General features: G+C 42.8%; 1 protein-coding gene across 12 annotated transcripts in view; it reads left to right on the forward strand.

The window, feature by feature from the left end:
• The window catches only part of PITPNM3 (PITPNM family member 3), a 913937-nt gene that overhangs the window by 716945 nt on the left and 178483 nt on the right, over positions 1-18509 (forward strand). For all 12 annotated transcript variants that reach the window (XM_068270198.1, XM_068270206.1, XM_068270199.1 and 9 more), the window contains one exon: positions 15740-15859. In XM_068270198.1, the coding sequence (XP_068126299.1) occupies positions 15740-15859 (120 nt within the window). The remainder of the gene's footprint in view (positions 1-15739; positions 15860-18509) is intronic.

Consider the following 18509-nt stretch of genomic DNA (forward strand, 5'->3'; position numbering starts at 1 on the left):
ATCACTCGGCCAAACCCTCAGATCCCCCTCAGACCCCCTTCCGATCACCTCCCCAGTGCAGTGATTGCATCTATTTTCCCCTCTAACCACCCCCTGAGACACCCATCAATCACCTCCTGTCACCCCCCTAGCACTCCTATCCATCAGATCAGGCCCAATACAACCTGTCATCTAAGAGGCCACCCTGCTTATGACCAGTTCCACAAAATTTGCCCCCTCATAGACCACCTGTCATCAAAATTTGCAGATGCTTATACCCCTGAACAGTCATTTTGAGAAATTTGGTTTCCAGACTACTCACGTTTTGGGCCCGTAAAATGCCAGGGCAGTATAGGAACCCCACAAGTGACCCCATTTTAGAAAAAAGACACCCCAAGGCATTCTGTTAGGTGTATGACGAGTTCATAGAAACTTTTATTTTTTGTCAAAAGTTAGCGGAAATTGGATTTTTATTGTTTTTTTCACAAAGTGTCAATTTTCACTAACTTGTGACAAAAAATAAAATCTTCTATGAACTCACCATACACCTAACAGAATACCTTGGGGTGTCTTCTTTCTAAAATGGGGTCACTTGTGGGGTTCCTATACTGCCCTGGCATTTTAGGGGCCCTAAACCGTGATGAGTAGTCTAGAATCCAAATGCCTCAAAATGACCTGTGAATAGGACGTTAGGCCCCTTAGCGCTCCTAGGTTGCAAAAAAGTGTCACACATGTGGTATCGCCGTACTCAGAAGTAGTAGTATAATGTGTTTTGGGGTGTATTTTTACACATACCCATGCTGGGTGGGAGAAATCTCTCTGTACATGGACAATTGTGTGTAAACAAAAATTAAATAATTGTCATTTACAGAGATATTTCTTCAAACCCAGCATCTGTATGTGTAAAAATACACCACAAAACACATTATACTACTTCTCCTGAGTACGGCGGTACCACATGTGTGGCACTTTTTTGCACCCTAAGTGCGCTAAGGGGCCCAAAGTCCAATGAGTACCTTTAGGATTTCACAGGTCATTTTGCGACATTTGGTTTCAAGACTACTCCTCACGGTTTAGGGCCCCTAAAATGCCAGGGCAGTATAGGAACCCCACAAGTGACCCCATTTTAGAAAGAAGACACCCCAAGGTATTCTGTTAGGTGTATGATGAGTTCATAGAAGATTTTATTTTTTGTCACAAGTTAGCGGAAATTGATATGTATTGTTTTTTTTTTTTTCACAAAGTGTTATTTTCCGCTAACTTGTGACAAAAAAAAAATCTTCTATGAACTCATCATATGCCTAACAGAATACCTTGGGGTGTCTTCTTTCTAAAATGGGGTCACTTGTGGGGTTCCTATACTGCCCTGGCATTTTAGGGGCCCTAAACCGTGATGAGTAGTCTAGAATCCAAATGCCTCAAAATGACCTGTGAATAGGACGTTAGGCCCCTTAGCGCTCCTAGGTTGCAAAAAAGTGTCACACATGTGGTATCGCCGTACTCAGAAGTAGTAGTATAATGTGTTTTGGGGTGTATTTTTACACATACCCATGCTGGGTGGGAGAAATCTCTCTGTACATGGACAATTGTGTGTAAACAAAAATCAAATAATTGTCATTTACAGAGATATTTCTTCAAACCCAGCATCTGTATGTGTAGAAATACACCACAAAACACATTATACTACTTCTCCTGAGTACAGCGGTACCACATGTGTGGCACTTTTTTGCACCCTAAGTGCGCTAAGGGGCCCAAAGTCCAATGAGTACCTTTAGGATTTCACAGGTCATTTTGCGACATTTGGTTTCAAGACTACTCCTCACGGTTTAGGGCCCCTAAAATTCCAGGGCAGTATAGGAACCCCACAAATGACCCCATTTTAGAAAGAAGACACCCAAAGGCATTCCGTTAGGAATATGGTGAGTTCATAGAAGGTTTTATTTTTTTTCACAAGTTAGCGGAAAATGACACTTTGTGAAAAAAAAACTATTAAAATCAATTTCCGCTAACTTGTGACAAAACAATATCACTGCCACCCATCTTTCACCCCCTGTCACTGCCACCCATCAATCACCCCCTGTCACTGCCACCCATCAATCAGCCCCTAACCTGCCCCTTGCGGGCAATCTGATCACCCACCCACACCAATAGATCGCCCGCAGATCCGACATCAGATCACCTCCCAAGTGCAGTGTTTACATCTGTTCTCTCCTCTAAACACGCACTAATTAACCATCAATCACCCATTAATCACCCCCTATCACCACCTGTCACTGTTACCCATCAGATTAGACCCTAATCTGCCCCTAGGGCACCCAATCACCCGCCCACACGCTCAGATTGCCCTCAGACCCAAGCCCTGATCACCTCGCCAGTGCATTGCTTGCATCTATTTCCCCCCTCTAATCACACCTTGAGACACCCATCAATCACCTCCTGTCATCACCTGTCACCCCCTAGCACACCTACCCATCAGATCAGGCCCTAATTTTCCCCGTGCGGGGTTCCTGATCACTCGGCCAAACCCTCAGATCCCCCTCAGACCCCCTTCCGATCACCTCCCCAGTGCAGTGATTGCATCTATTTTCCCCTCTAACCACCCCCTGAGACACCCATCAATCACCTCCTGTCACCCCCCTAGCACTCCTATCCATCAGATCAGGCCCAATACAACCTGTCATCTAAGAGGCCACCCTGCTTATGACCAGTTCCACAAAATGTGCCCCCTCATAGACCACCTGTCATCAAAATTTGCATATGCTTATACCCCTGAACAGTCATTTTGAGAAATTTGGTTTCCAGACTACTCACGTTTTGGGCCCGTAAAATGCCAGGGCAGTATAGGAACCCCACAAGTGACCCCATTTTAGAAAAAAGACACCCCAAGGCATTCTGTTAGGTGTATGACGAGTTCATAGAAACTTTTATTTTTTGTCAAAAGTTAGCGGAAATTGGATTTTTATAATACCCCAAGGTATTCTGTTAGGTGTATGATGAGTTCATAGAAGATTTTATTTTTTGTCACAAGTTAGCGGAAATTGATATGTATTGTTTTTTTTTTCACAAAGTGTCATTTTCCGCTAACTTGTGACAAAAAAAAAATCTTCTATGAACTCATCATACTCCTAACAGAATACCTTGGGGTGTCTTCTTTCTAAAATGGGGTCACTTGTGGGGTTCCTATACTGCCCTGGCATTTTAGGGGCCCTAAACCGTGATGAGTAGTCTAGAATCCAAATGCCTCAAAATGACCAGTGAATAGGACGTTAGGCCCCTTAGCGCTCCTAGGTTGCAAAAAAGTGTCACACATGTGGTATCGCCGTACTCAGAAGTAGTAGTATAATGTGTTTTGGGGTGTATTTTTACACATACCTATGCTGGGTGGGAGAAATCTCTCTGTACATGGACAATTGTGTGTAAACAAAAATCAAATAATTGTCATTTACAGAGATATTTCTTCAAACCCAGCATCTGTATGTGTAAAAATACACCACAAAACACATTATACTACTTCTCCTGAGTACGGCGGTACCACATGTGTGGCACTTTTTTGCACCCTAAGTGCGCTAAGGGGCCCAAAGTCCAATGAGTACCTTTAGGATTTCACAGGTCATTTTGCGACATTTGGTTTCAAAACTACTCCTCACGGTTTAGGGCCCCTACAATGCCAGGGCAGTATAGGAACCCCACAAGTGACCCCATTTTAGAAAGAAGACACCCAAAGGTATTCCGTTAGGAATATGGTGAGTTCATAGATGATTTTATTTTTTTTCACAAGTTAGCGGAAAATGACACTTTGTGAAAAAAAACAATTAAAATCAATTTCCGCTAACTTGTGACAAAAAAATAAAATCTTGAACCATTCCTCTTTACAAAACATCTCTAGTTCATTCAGGTTTTTGGCTTGTGAGCATGGACAGCTCTTTTTAACTCACACCACAGATTTTCAATTTTATTCAGGTCTGGGGACTGAGATGACCATTCCAGAACGTTGTACTTGTTCCTCTGCATGAAAGCCTTAGTGGAATTTGAGCAGTGTTTAGGGTCGTTGTCTTGTTGAAAGATCCAGCCTCGGCACAGCTTCAGCTTTGTCACTGATTCCTGGATGTTGGTCTCCAGAATCGGCTGATAATGAGTGGAATCCATGTGTCCCTTAACTTTGACAAGATTCCCAGTCCCTGCACTGGCCACACAGCCCCACAGCATGATGCAACCACCACCATATTTTACTGTAGGTAGCAGGTTTTTCGTAGAATGCTGTGTTGTTTTTCCTCCATGCATAACGCCCCTTGTTATTCCCAAATAACACAATTTTAGTTTCATCAGTTCACAGCAACTTATTCCAAAATGAAGCTGGCTTGTCCAAATGTACTTTAGCATACCTCAAGCCGCTCTGTTTGTGCTGTGGGTGGAGAAAACTTTTCCTCTGCATCACTCTTGCATTCAGCATCTCCTTGTGCAAAGTGTGCCGAATAGTTGAACGATGCACAGTAACTCCATCTGCAGCAAGATGATGTTGTAGGTCTTTGGTGCTGGTCTGTGGGTTGACTCTGACTGTTATCACCATTCGTCGCTTCTGTTTATATGAGATTTTTCTTTGTCTGCCACTTCGAGCGTTAACTTAAATTGAGCCTGTGGTCTTCAATTTCCTCAATATGTTCCAAATTGTGGAAACCTACAGCTGAAATCTCTGAGACAGCTTTCTGTATCCTTCCCCTAAATCATAATGGTGAACAATCTTTGTCTTCAGGTCATTTGAGAGTTGTTTTGAGACCCCCATGTTGCTACTCTTCAGAGAAAATTAAAAGAGGGGGGAAACTTACAATTGACCCCCTTAAATACTCTTTCTCATAATTGGATTGAGCTTACTAAGCCAATTTGAGTTCCAATAATTAGTTCTAAAGGTTTTGGAATCAATAAAATGACACATTTATGCACCTGCCTAATTTTATTTAAACAATTATTGAACACTTTCTGTAAATCCAATAAACTTCATTTCAATTCTCAAATATCACTGTGTGGGACTCCTATAGGATATATTTAACTGACATTTTTTATTGTAACAAAAAACTATTTATACAGGAAAATCATGACAATTAACAAGGTTGCACAAAAAAACTAATTAATATCAAAGCTGAATATTTTTGAAAATAATTTTTAGTTTGTTTTTAGTTTTAGCTATTTTAGGGGGATATCTGTGTGTGCAGGTGACTATTACTGTGCATAATTATTAGGCAACTTAACAAAAAACAAAAATATATCCATTTCAATTATTTATTTTTACCAGTGAAACCAATATAACATCTCAACATTCACAAATATACATTTCTGACATTCAAAAACAAAACAAAAACAAATCAGTGACCAAAATAGCCACCTTTCTTTGCAAGGACACTGAAAAGCCTGTCATCCATGGATTCTGTCAGTGTTTTGATCTGTTCACCATCAACATTGCGTGCAGCAGCAACCACAGCCTCCCAGACACTGTTCAGAGAGGTGTACTGTTTTCCCTCCTTGTAAATCTCACATTTTATGATGGACTACAGGTTCTCAATGGGGTTCAGATCAGGTGAACAAGGAGGCCATGTCATTAGTTTTTCTTCTTTTATACCCTTTCTTGCCAGCCACGCTGTGGAGTACTTGGTCGCGTGTGATGGAGCATTGTCCTGCATGAAAATCATGTTTTTCTTGAAGGATGCAGACTTCTTCCTGTACCACTGCTTGAAGAAGGTGTCTTCCAGAAAATGGCAGTAGGACTGGGAGTTGAGCTTGACTCCATCCTCAACCCGAAAAGGCCCCACAAGCGCATCTTTGATGATACCAGCCCAAACCAGTACTCCACCTCCACCTTGCTGGCATCTGAGTCGGACTGGAGCTCTCTGCCCTTTACCAATCCAGCCACGGGCCCATCCATCTGGCCCATCAAGACTCACTCTCATTTCATCAGTCCATAAAACCTTATAAAAATCAGTCTTGAGATATTTCTTGGCCCAGTCTTGACGTTTCAGCTTGTGTGTCTTGTTCAGTGGTGGTCGTCTTTCAGCCTTTCTTACCTTGGCCATGTCTCTGAGTATTGCACACCTTGTGCTTTTGGGCACTCCAGTGATGTTGCAGCTCTGAAATATGGCCAAACTGGTGGCAAGTGGCATCTTGGCAGCTGCACGTTTGATTTTTCTCAGTTCATGAGCAGTTATTTTGCGCCTTGGTTTTTCCACACGCTTCTTGCGACCCTGTTGACTATTTTGAATGAAACGCTTGATTGTTCGATGATCACGCTTCAGAAGCTTTGCAATTTTAAGAGTGCTGCATCCCTCTGCAAGATATCTCACTATTTTTGACTTTTCTGAGCCTGTCAAGTCCTTCCTTTGACCCATTTTGCCAAAGGAAAGGAAGTTGCCTAATAATTATGCACACCTGATATAGGGTGTTGATGTCATTAAACCACACCCCTTCTCATTACAGAGATGCACATCACCTAATATGCTTGGTAGTAGGCTTTCGAGCCTATACAGCTTGGAGTAAGACAACATGCATAAAGAGGATGATGTGGTCAAAATACTCGTTTGCTTAATAATTCTGTACTCCCTGTATGTATGTATATATATATATATATATATATATATATATACACATATATATACACATATATACAGGTCCTTCTAAAAAAATTAGCATATTGTGATAAAGTTAATTATTTTCTGTAATGTACTGATAAACATTAGACCAGAGGTTCCCAACCGGTGTGCCCAGTTATGTGTCGCCGCTCTCTGCTCCTCCTGCTCGTCTCCCCCGCAGATCGCCCTTCTCAGGGCTACAAGAAAATGGCCGCCGCCGTTCACATTTGCAGACATGCGGCGGCCATTTTCTTGTAGATGTACACTAACTACAGGCAGAGGGCGGAGACAGCGCATCGAGGACGGAGCCACAGTGCGAATGAGTGGCTCAGGGAGGAGAAGAAGGGGCGGAGTGGTGGCTATGGAGGGGTGAGTTAGGGCGGGGATCCCCAACCTGCCTGTGGTCCGCAGGACGGCCGCAGGATTGTCCTCTTCCCTTCCTGGGGAGCTATACTGGGGCACTATATTAGCTATCCTGGGGCACTATACTGGCTATACTGGGGCACTATACTAGCTATCCTGGGGCAATATACTGGCTATACTGGGGCACTATACTAGCTGTCCTGGGGCACTATACTGGCTATCCTGGGGCACTATACTGGCTATACTGGAGCACTATACTGGCTATACTGGGGCACTATACTGGGGCACTATACTGGCTATACTGGGGCACTATTCTGGCTATACTGGGGCACTATTCTGGCTATACTTGGGCACTATACTGGGGCACTATACTAGCTATCCTGGGGCACTATACTGGCTATCCTGGGGCACTATACTGGCTATCCTGGGGCACTATACTAGCTATCCTGGGGCACTATACTAGCTATCCTGGGGCAATATACTGGGGCACTATACTAGCTGTCCTGGGGCACTATACTGGCTATCCTGGGGCACTATACTGGCTATACTGGAGCACTATACTGGCTATACTGGAGCCCTATACTGGCTATACTGGGGCACTATACTGGGGCACTATACTGGCTATACTGGGGCACTATTCTGGCTATACTGGGGCACTATTCTGGCTATACTTGGGCACTATACTGGGGCACTATACTAGCTATACTGGGGCACTGCAGCATCAGCAGATTGTTTCTGAGCCCCTCATTGTGCCTGCAGCATCAGCAGATTGTTACTGAGCCCCGCATTGTACCTGCAGCACCAGCAGATTGTCACTGAGCCCCTCGTTGTGCCTGCAGCACCAGCAGATTGCCACTGAGCCCCTCGTTGTGCCTGCAGCACCAGCAGATTGTCACTGAGCCCCTCGTTGTGCCTGCAGCACCAGCAGATTGTCACTGAGCCCCTCGTTGTGCCTGCAGCACCAGCAGATTGTCACTGAGCCCCTCGTTGTGCCTGCAGCACCAGCAGATTGTCACTGAGCCCCTCATTGTGCCTGCAGCACCAGCAGATTGTCACTGAGCCCCTCATTGTGCCTGCAGCACCAGCAGATTGTCACTAAGCCCCTCATTGTGCCTGCAGCACCAGCATATTGTCACTGAGCCCCTCATTGTGCCTGCAGCACCAGCAGATTGTCACTGAGCCCCTCATTGTGCCTGCGGCACCAGCAGATTGTCACTAAGCCCCTCATTGTGCCTGCAGCATCAGCATATTGTCACTGAGCCCCTTATTGTGCCTGCAGCACCAGCAGATTGTTACTGAGCCCCTCATTGTACCTGCAGCATCAGCAGATTGTTACTGAGCCCCTCATTGTGCCTGCAGCATCAGCACATTGTTACTGAACCCCTCATTGTGCCTGCAGTATCAGCAGATTGTTACTGAGCCCCTCATTGTGCCTGCAGCATCCGCAGATTGTTACTGAGCCCCTCATTGTGCCTGCAGCATCAGCAGATTGTTACTGAGCCCCTCATTGTGCCTGCAGCATCAGCACATTGTTACTGAGCCCCTCATTGTGCCTGCAGCATCAGCACATTGTTACTGAGCCCCTCATTGTGCCTGCTGCATCAGCACATTGTTGCTGAGCCCCTCATTGTGCCTGCAGTATCAGCAGATTGTTACTGAGCCCCTCATTGTGCCTGCAGCATCATCAGATTGTTACTGAGCCCCTCTTTTCTATCATACGGGACGTGTCATGTATATCTGAATGTTTGGCATGATGTGACGTGTCCCGGATATCTGAATGTTTGTCGTGATGTGTCACGACCTGGAAAAGGTTGGGAACCACTGCATTAGACTTTCATATATTTTAGATTCATTACACACAACTGAAGTAGTTCAAGCCTTTTATTGTTTTAATATTGATGATTTTGGCATACAGCTCATGAAAACCCAAAATTCCTATCTCAAAAAATTAGCATATTTCATCCGACCAATAAAAGAAAAGTGTTTTTAAAACAAAAAAAGTCAACCTTCAAATAATTATGTTCAGTTATGCACTCAATACTTGGTCGGGAATCCTTTTGCTGAAATGACTGCTTCAATGCGGCGTGGCATGGAGGCAATCAGCCTGTGGCACTGCTTAGGTTTTATGGAGGCCCAGGATGCATTCGATAGCGGCCTTAAGCTCATTCAGAGTGTTGGGTCTTGCATCTCTCAACTTTCTCTTCACAATATCTCACAGATTCTCTATGGGGTTCAGGTCAGGAGAGTTGGCAGGCCAATTGAGCACAGTAATACCATGGTCAGTAAACCATTTACCAGTGGTTTTGGCACTGTGAGCAGGTGCCAGGTCGTGCTTAAAAAGGAAATCTTTATCTTCATAAAGCTTTTCAGCAGATGGAAGCATGAAGTGCTCCAAAATCTCCTGATAGCTAGCTGCATTGACCTTGCCCTTGATAAAACACAGTGGACCAACACCAGCAGCTGACATGGCACCCCAGACCATCACTGACTGTGGGTACCTGACACTGGACTTCAGGCATTTTGGCATTTCCCTCTCCCCAGTATTCCTCCAAACTCTGGCACCTTGATTTCCGAATGACATGCAAAAGTAGCTTTCATCCGAAAAAAGTACTTTGGACCACTGAGCAACAGTCCAGTGCTGCTTCTCTGTAGCCCAGGTCAGGCGCTTCTGCCGCTCTTTCTGGTTCAAAAGTGGCTTGACCTGGGGAATGTAGCCCATTTCCTGCACACGCCTGTACACGGTGGCTCTGGATGTTTCTACTCCAGACTCAGTCCATGGCTTCCGCAGGTCCCCCAAGGTCTGGAATCGGTCCTTCTCCACAATCTTCCTCAGGGTCCGGTCACCTCTTCTCGTTGTGCAGTGTTTTCTGCCACACTTTTTCCTTCCCACAGACTTCCCACTGAGGTGCCTTGATACAGCACTCTGGGAACAGCCTATTCGTTCAGAAATTTCTTTCTGTGTCTTACCCTCTTGCTTGAGGGTGTCAATGATGGCCTTCTGGACAGCAGTCAGGCCGGCAGTCTTACCCATGATTGCGGTTTTGAGTAATGAACCAGGCTGGGAGTTTTTAAAAGCCTCAGGAATCTTTTGCAGGTGTTTAGAGTTAATTAGTTGATTCAGATGATTAGGTTAATAGCTCGTTTAGAGAACCTTTTCATGATATGCTAATTTTTTGAGATAGGAATTTTGGGTTTTCATGAGCTGTATGCCAAAAGCATCAATATTAAAACAAAAGGCTTGAACTACTTCAGTTTTGTGTAATGAATCTAAAATTTATGAAAGTCTAATGTTTATCAGTACATTACAGAAAGTAATGAACTTTATCACAATATGCACATTTTTTGAGAAGGCCCTATATATATATATATATATATATATATATATATATATATACATATATGGTATATACCAATTAAACATAACATGTTGGTTGTACAGAGTATGTCTAACAAATCAGATAAAATGAACTCATGGGGCTCGATTCAATTACAGCAATCAAATCATACGGATAAAAGTTTGCATGAGTCATTTAACACAACGGTGTCAAGCAAATATTAGCTTAATTGACCATATAAAAAAAGAACTTGCTTAAACACCTTTTTATCATGCTGAAGTTCTTTTTACCTACAGTAATTAAAGTCAATAGGAATCGTTTTTTTTTTTTTTAATAGCTGTTCATTTACCTATATGGGAGCCTTGATTATCTGTCCCTATCCCGTTCTTTTGGATGCATCTCTGCACCCTAAATCACCATTGCAAAAATGTGACCATTCCGGTTGTATAAGTTAGATAGAGGAGGAGGCAGCGATCATTTTCACTGATCTTCCACTTCTCCACCAAGCATGAACACCTCCTCCCCTTTCTCTGCCCGTCTGAGCGATGATGCTCCAGCGTTACTTTGCCACATGTGCAGGAAGAGGCTTGGTGACCCAAAAACTATGTAAAGGTCAGCGGCCATCTTTGATGTCACTGGCACCAATCTTTGGGGAAGAATTAACGGATTCCAGAGGTGGAGGAGCAGTGAAATTTTTTCCAGGGGCAAGTATGTAACATGTAGAACGCAACCATGTGGTTTTTTGTTTTGTTTATTTTTTAAATCTGATTCCAATTGGCTTTAATTAGTAGTTTTAGATCTGTAGGTCATTGTTTAACACCAAATCGAAAGCAGATGAGCACTACTCAGGTGATCAGATAGCATTCATCTTAGAATAGTGTTTTTGCAAAGATTTCTTTCTTTTATTATATTTAATTATATTTATATACTGATTTATTTTTTTACATTGCAAGCAATTTTTCATAAACGTCAGTGTAGCCGCTCTAAAGTCTGTTTTAACCCTTTGCCCCATGCAGGCTGGTATTGCCAGAATGGCTGGTGGCTAATATGGGGCTCCGTCACCTGAAAAAACCCAGCCTGTATTATCTACAAGATGGGAGGGATGTGCTAGAGGAAGTCAGAAAGCTTCCATTCTTCTTATTAAGCCCTTTAATCCATGTTAACGACAAGGGGATCAGCTCCATATTACATCTACCTCAATGAGATGCAAATCATTTCGAGTTGATGCAGCATTATGCAAATGTTGTATGCAAATTTATGCAGCTTGAACATGAACCAATCAAATCCTGCTGAGGTAAAATTTGATCGGTCCATTTTCAAGCTGCATAAATTTGCAAACATTTGCATAATCCTGCATCAACTCAAAATTATTTTATTGACCATCCCTATTGTATGGTGATATTACTTATGCTGGAATTTAAATGTCTCCCTCTTATAATGATAACAGTGATAATAATCATGGGGATCACAGATATCACCCCTTCCCAGGGGGTTTCGAATGAGGATATGGGTACAGGAGGACACACTTTAAAATCAGTTTGATTAAAGAAATTTATTTACAAGAAAAAAAATTGTAAGATGTAATTCATATCGAAATATATGTCCCTATCATAATTCTAAAAAGTCCTCTTAAAATCTTGAAAAGCTTAGTTGAAGACCCCTGGCTACTATCTGGCCTCTTTCACAGTGCGATGTTAAAGTCGCAGGTTTGAAAATGTTTTAACGTGGACTAACGCACAGCAATATTAAGTCTGTGCAACATTCACAGTGCACACGTTGCGTTGTGTGTAACATGTAGCAATATTTAGTAAGTGCTGCATGCTGTGCGTTTAGCAATAAATCTGCTGCATTGTGTGTGTTGCACATGCTTAGTAATGTTTGTTTTTTAATGTAACACATGTGCCGTTTTCGTTCCATCACTGTGCGACGAAAACAGCGCACCAAACACAGGGCTAAAGAATGTACTATAACGTCCAAGTTATAGTCTTTCAATACGTTGCATTAGGGGCACGTTATGCGACCTTAACGTCGCATCAAAATGCACCATCCCACTGTAAATGAGGCCTAACTCTGCTGCTGTATTGCCCCTTTTGAAGAGATATTGGTCTTCAAAGAGGTCCCCAGGAAAAGCCTGTCTAATTGTCCCACTGGGCATCTCCATTGTTCTAATGATTTTCTTGACTAGTGAGTATCTTTTCTGAGGATAATTGGTCAAATCTGAGAAACTCCAACAGAAGATTCAAGAATACATTTTGCTGGGGCTCTCTTCTCTGCTTTCTTTTGCAATACATAACACTGAGTGAGCACTTGCTAAAGCATCTTTGAATACCCTGGGGTTTATTACTGGTCTATTGAACTGACCAATCAAAATCTTTCCTGCTATAAAATCTGATTGGGCATTTCAAAGTGGATAAACAGATGTAAAGTGGTAGAACACTTAAACAATTGATTTCAGGTAATTATGGATTGTTTGACTGGTCTACACATCTACATGCTTAGGCCAGATAAACTGTTCCTTGGAGGAGCTCACAATCTAATACCAATCATAGGAGTTTTAGTCCTAGTCTAATCATGCTACGTACACACATGCGACAACGATCGTTCGTTGTCAACGACGAACGATCTTTTAATTGACGAAAGAACGACCGAAGTAAAGTTAGTTGTAAAAAGTGTGTAACGATCACATCGTTAGAACGAACGTTACACCACGTAAAAGCACTTAATGCGCCTGCGCATAAAATTGTAAAGTTCCTTGGAGAAAAAGTGAAATGCGCATGTCCAGCCTGGTACGAACGATCGTTTCCAACGATGTACCACTTTTGCTAACGATCGTCGGTGGTAAAAATCCGCCAAGACAGAACTTTGTTTTGTAGCGATTTGCCTCGTTCGTCGTTTGCCTTAATAGTCGTTGGTTCGTTTTTTGTAACGATCGTCGTTGGTAAAGATCGGGGAACGATCGTTACAAACGACTATAGTCGCATGTGTGTACGCACCTTAAAGCTCCTACCGTAATCTAAGGGCCATTTGGGAGTTAGCCAATTAAATTATTAGTATAGTTCTGGGATGTTGGAGGAAACCAGATTACTCGAGGAAGCCTATGCAAACAAACACAGAGAGAACAAAGGCGTTAAAGTGAAACAGAAATCTACATGGCTAAACTAGGTAATATCTAATGGTGGCAAGGGTGGGGGTGTGTTTAATTTAAACCCACAATGAAACTGTCAAGAATGTGTAACAATAGACATCATATATCAAGTAGAGGTAGGGGAAGTAATGCACACCATAGAGCGTGGCCCACATAGTTCCAGGTGCTCAGACCAATGATAACTAGAGATGGCCCGAACCTCCGACTTCCGCAAAAGTTCGGTTCAGGTGAACTTTTGCGAACCGCAATAGACTTCAATGGGGAAAAGATGAAATGAAAAGATGAAATGAAAAGATGTTTCAAGGGGTCTAACACCTGGGGGGCATGGATGAGTGGGATAGATGCCAAAAGTCCCGGGGAAAAATCTGGATTTGATGCAAAGCAGCGTTTTAAGGGCAGAAATCACACTGAATGCTAAATTGCAGGCCTAAAGTGCTTTAAAACATCTTGCATGTGTATACATCAATCAGGGAGTGTAATTAGAGTACTGCTTCACACTGACACACCAAACTCACTGTGTAACGCACCGCAAACAGCTGATTGTGTAGTGACGGCCGTGCTGGACTGGTGCGCACCATGGCGAGAGTGCAGGCCGTGGCGGTTTTCATGCCCATATGGTCGCCGGGCTGTGGTACGTCAGTTGTGGTTCATTAAAAAGAACACATTTCTCCATTTCTCTGTCCATCCTAAACCCTGCCATGGGTATGGCACTCGAGGACTGGAGTAGGGTGTTCCTGGGATAAACCTTTCCTGAAGACTAACTTAAACCTATTTAGGTACTTCTAGACTTTTTTAATCCTTTTCATGAAGGGAGGGAATGTTTTCTTTCGATTCTTGAAAACGGTTATCATCTGCTATCATCTGTACCTTTTGTAAAAGGGTACACCCCACCATATACAACTACTGTGCAGGCTTTAAGAGTAGGAAATGTAAACATTATACATTGTCATATGCCATTTATTACAGTTATATTGCTTGCTGCTGAACTACTCTGGCATTATTTTATTACAACACAGTGTATAACATTCAAATTACACAAATGACTAAATGCACAGCTAAACTGTATAAAGTTAATTGAAATGTTGAAACATTATTCCTGCACTTCAGATGGTACTGGCAAAAAAACAGCAAAAGAATAAAAAACAAATAACAGCATTTGGCCTGATGATAATTTGACTGTAATGGAGAAAACATCTCAAATGGGGTTGTAAGCAAAAGTTAAATTTATACGGCAATTAATGAATGTATAAGACTAAAACTATTTACTGTATTTGCAAGAATTACCTGGTCATCCACAGTTTCTAGTGCCATACCTCAACTTTGCTAACGTAATCAGTGATTTGGATTTGGGCTTTTATGTATTATTATTATTTTGTTGTTATTATTATTTGACACGATTGATTTAGGAAAATGTTTACTATGCTTGTCACGATCCACATCTGCTGGCGATACCGTTATGAATTTGTTGCATAAACTTCCTCTATTCACCAGCAGAGGTCCTCGCGTTCCCTATTCCCCTCTAGAACTCTGGTTTCCTCCTGTCCAACCCCCTGCTGGACAGGAGCAGTTTGCCCCCTGCAAACCTCAAGAACTGCTTGTCCTGCAGATTGCTATGAGAGGAAATCTGAATCACCTGACTCCTCCTCTGCACAGGATACAAGCCAGCACCTGCAGAGCAAATGTTTCTAGTTCATTGTTGCTGCTTAGCCTGTGTGCTAGCCTGCCCTGGTTTCCTGTGTACCTTGTTTCCTTGTACTTTACATCTTGATCTTGTTTACCTGTGTGTGACCCTGCTTTATCTCCTGACGTGCCTTTGCGTTGTGATTATTATATTGCCTGATTCTCTGGTATTTGACTCCTGCTTTGCTTGACGTTCCGATTGCCTGCTGCCATATATGTATAATGCTTGATTGCATTGCCTGGTGTATATTTGTATATACATTTTCATTGTACATATTGTTATTTTGGTTAAACAGGTTCAGGGGTTGTGTGCACACAATATCCATATATCCATATATATCTGGTGTATACTGGAACCATCTCACACTGTATTATTTGTTCGCTTTGCTTGTATTAGCACATCAGTTATCGTTTTCGTATTATCACTTGTGAATGGTTTTGCACATTATAAATAAACAAACCCTTAACATTACCGTTTGGTTTCGTCTCAGTATATTCCACATTATTGACAATCTGCATTCCTTGCAATGCCTATGCACTGCACATGTTACACCACATAAGAAACATAACAATGCTAAAGTTGGTTTGTAAGCATGACAATTTCCTGTTTTCTTTTCTTAAAGGTGTGTCTGATTGGAGACTGTGTTGGAGGCATTCTGGGATTTGATGCTCTGTGCTACAGTGCCAAGACACCAGGAGAAAGTCAGAACTCGAGCAGGAGAGGAAGTGCCAGCAGCATACAGGTAGCGACCTTACTGTGCCTATGCTGATTTGGGCTTATGTCTCTTGTTATTAAAAGTCTTAGCATTACCTGTCTGTATTGCGTTCTACCCCTGTGTATTATTCTGCTCTGTAGTTCATTCAGTTTACATGACTTAAAGTAGCCATACACTGGTCGATTTGCCATCAGATCCGACCAACAGATAGATCCCTCTCTGATCAAATCTGATCAGAGAGGGATCATATGGCTGCCTTTACTGCAAACAGATTGTGAATCGATTTCAGCATGAAACCGATCACAATCTGTGGAGGTGCTGACCCCCCCCACCCCCCCAACATACATTACCTGCTCCGGCCGGCGCATGTCCCCTGGTCTCCGCCAGCACTTCTCCATGCTCGGCTCCTCCAGCTTCACTGAACTTCCTGCCAGGGAAGTTTAAACAGTAGAGAGCGCTCTACTGTTTAAACTTCCTGCTGGGACAGGAAGTTCAGTAAAGCTGGAGGAGCTGAGCACAGAGAAGTGCTGGCGGAGACCAGGGGACACGCGCCGCCCGGAACAGGTAATGTATTGCCGCTAGCGTCGGTCGTCCGGCATTCGAACGCCACTATCGACGCACTCCCGACCTACCGGCGATCAAGCAAAATCTTCCGCACGGACGATCGGACGACGGGAATCGACGGGAACGATTGATTTTGGACGGAAATCGATCGTTCTGTCAGCGTTTGCGCAACGATTCCACAGCAAATTTCATCACAGTGATCGAATCTGCTGTATATCGGCGGGAAAATCGTTAGGTGTATGGGCCCCTTTAGAGTACATCTGTCATTTTCTGGTTGAATGGCTTGTAAGGCGGGGGGTGGGGTGGGGGGTGGGATGACATTCAACAAGAATAATAGGCTACGTTACAGAGATCATTCTTGATCTCTGGAATGGCAGCACCAGCTTCAAGTGGATCTGTACTAAAATGCATCAAGTATGTTACATGATATTACAGATATAGTAATAACATTGACCTGCCTGCAGACAATTTTCCTTTTTGTGCTGTGTAGGTTGTTTTTATTCATGTGTCTGATCTTTGGCCTTTGTGCACATTAACATCAATTGCCTTATAGAATCTGAGACTTTTAGCGCTGCTGAGAATTTCTTATTAGTTCAGGTAAAATTCTGTATTTTGAAAATCATGCTTTTTTCCCTTTCATGTAATATATTATGGAAGCAACAGTTTTGGACTTCCAAAAAATGTTTTTTTTTAAATCCTTTCTATAGAATTTTTTCTTGCTTTTAGATCATTTAAACCTGTACACTTATGAAGTGGTGAATGCAAATGTACATATACAATATAAGATCTACACAGAGTCTACAGAAGTGTTTGGCACTGTTGCCCACAAATGATGACATAAGTACCAGGAAAGGAGTTGTGTAAACAGGTAAAGAACTGGCCAAAGTACAGTAAATAAGGCAAAGAGTAGCAGTAAGAAGATCATGCTCAAAACAGGCAGGTATTAACAGTGGAATTCCATAAGGGTCAGGATTGTGTCCAATGCTCTTAAATATTGTGTATATATTTATTAATGACTTAATAGATGGACTAGAAAGTAATGTTGCCATATTTGCATAATATATAAAGTTATGTAGAACAATCAGTGCTTAGTATGACATACAGAAGGTTCCTGACAAATATTACGGTATATGGGCAAGTAAACAGCTGATTACATTTAATGTTGATAAGTGTAAGGTCATGTTTCTTGGCCATGCCAGTGACATGGCGGCAGATAAACTATATGCAATACAGCTGAGGACTTTGGACAAAGACTTGGGAGTATTGGTAAAAAGTTAAACAACTGTACACAAGTCAAGAAGCTGCAGCAAAGCAAAATAAAGGCTTTGGGATGCATAAAAAGCTAAATAAAAACGTGTAATGCTAGTATATTTCCGCTTCTGTATAAATAACTTGTGAATCCACATCTGAAATGGGAATATGGGTTTAAGCACCACATTAAGGAAGGAAATTTGAGTTTTAGAACAAGCAAAGGGTCAGCTAAATTAATCCCAGGCATAGATAGTAAGAGTGGGTAAAATGTGGAATATCTTTCCAAAGTGAATTACTTTGTCAAATTTCACATCTGCATTTAAAGGGATACTGTAGGGGGGGTCGGGGGAAAATGAGCTGAACTTACCCGGGGCTTCTAATGGTCCCCCGCAGACATCCTGTGTTGGCGCAGCCACTCACCGATGCTCCGGCCCCGCCTCCAGTTCACTTCTGGAATTTCTGACTTTAAAGTCAGAAAACCACTGCGCCTGCGTTGCCGTGTCCTCGCTCCTGCTGATGTCACCAGGAGTGTACTGCGCAGACACAGACCATACTGGGCCTGCGCTGTGCGCTCTTGATGACATCAGCGGGATCGAGGACACGGCAACGCAGGCGCAGTGGTTTTCAGACTTTAAAGTCTGAAATTCCAGAAGTGAACTGGAGGCGGGGCCAGAGCATCGGTGAGTGGCTGCGCGGGCACAGGATGTCTGTGGGGGACCATTAGAAGCCCCGGGTAAGTTCAACTCATTTTCCCCCGACCCCCCTACAGTATCCCTTTAAAAAGGGCTTGGTTGTTGGTTTTTTTTTTTTTTTTTACATTGAAAGGCAGTCATGACTATAATGACTAGGTATGGAATAACGA

The sequence above is a fragment of the Hyperolius riggenbachi genome, chromosome 2 (genome assembly GCF_040937935.1).
Source record: "Hyperolius riggenbachi isolate aHypRig1 chromosome 2, aHypRig1.pri, whole genome shotgun sequence".
NCBI lineage: Eukaryota > Metazoa > Chordata > Amphibia > Anura > Hyperoliidae > Hyperolius > Hyperolius riggenbachi.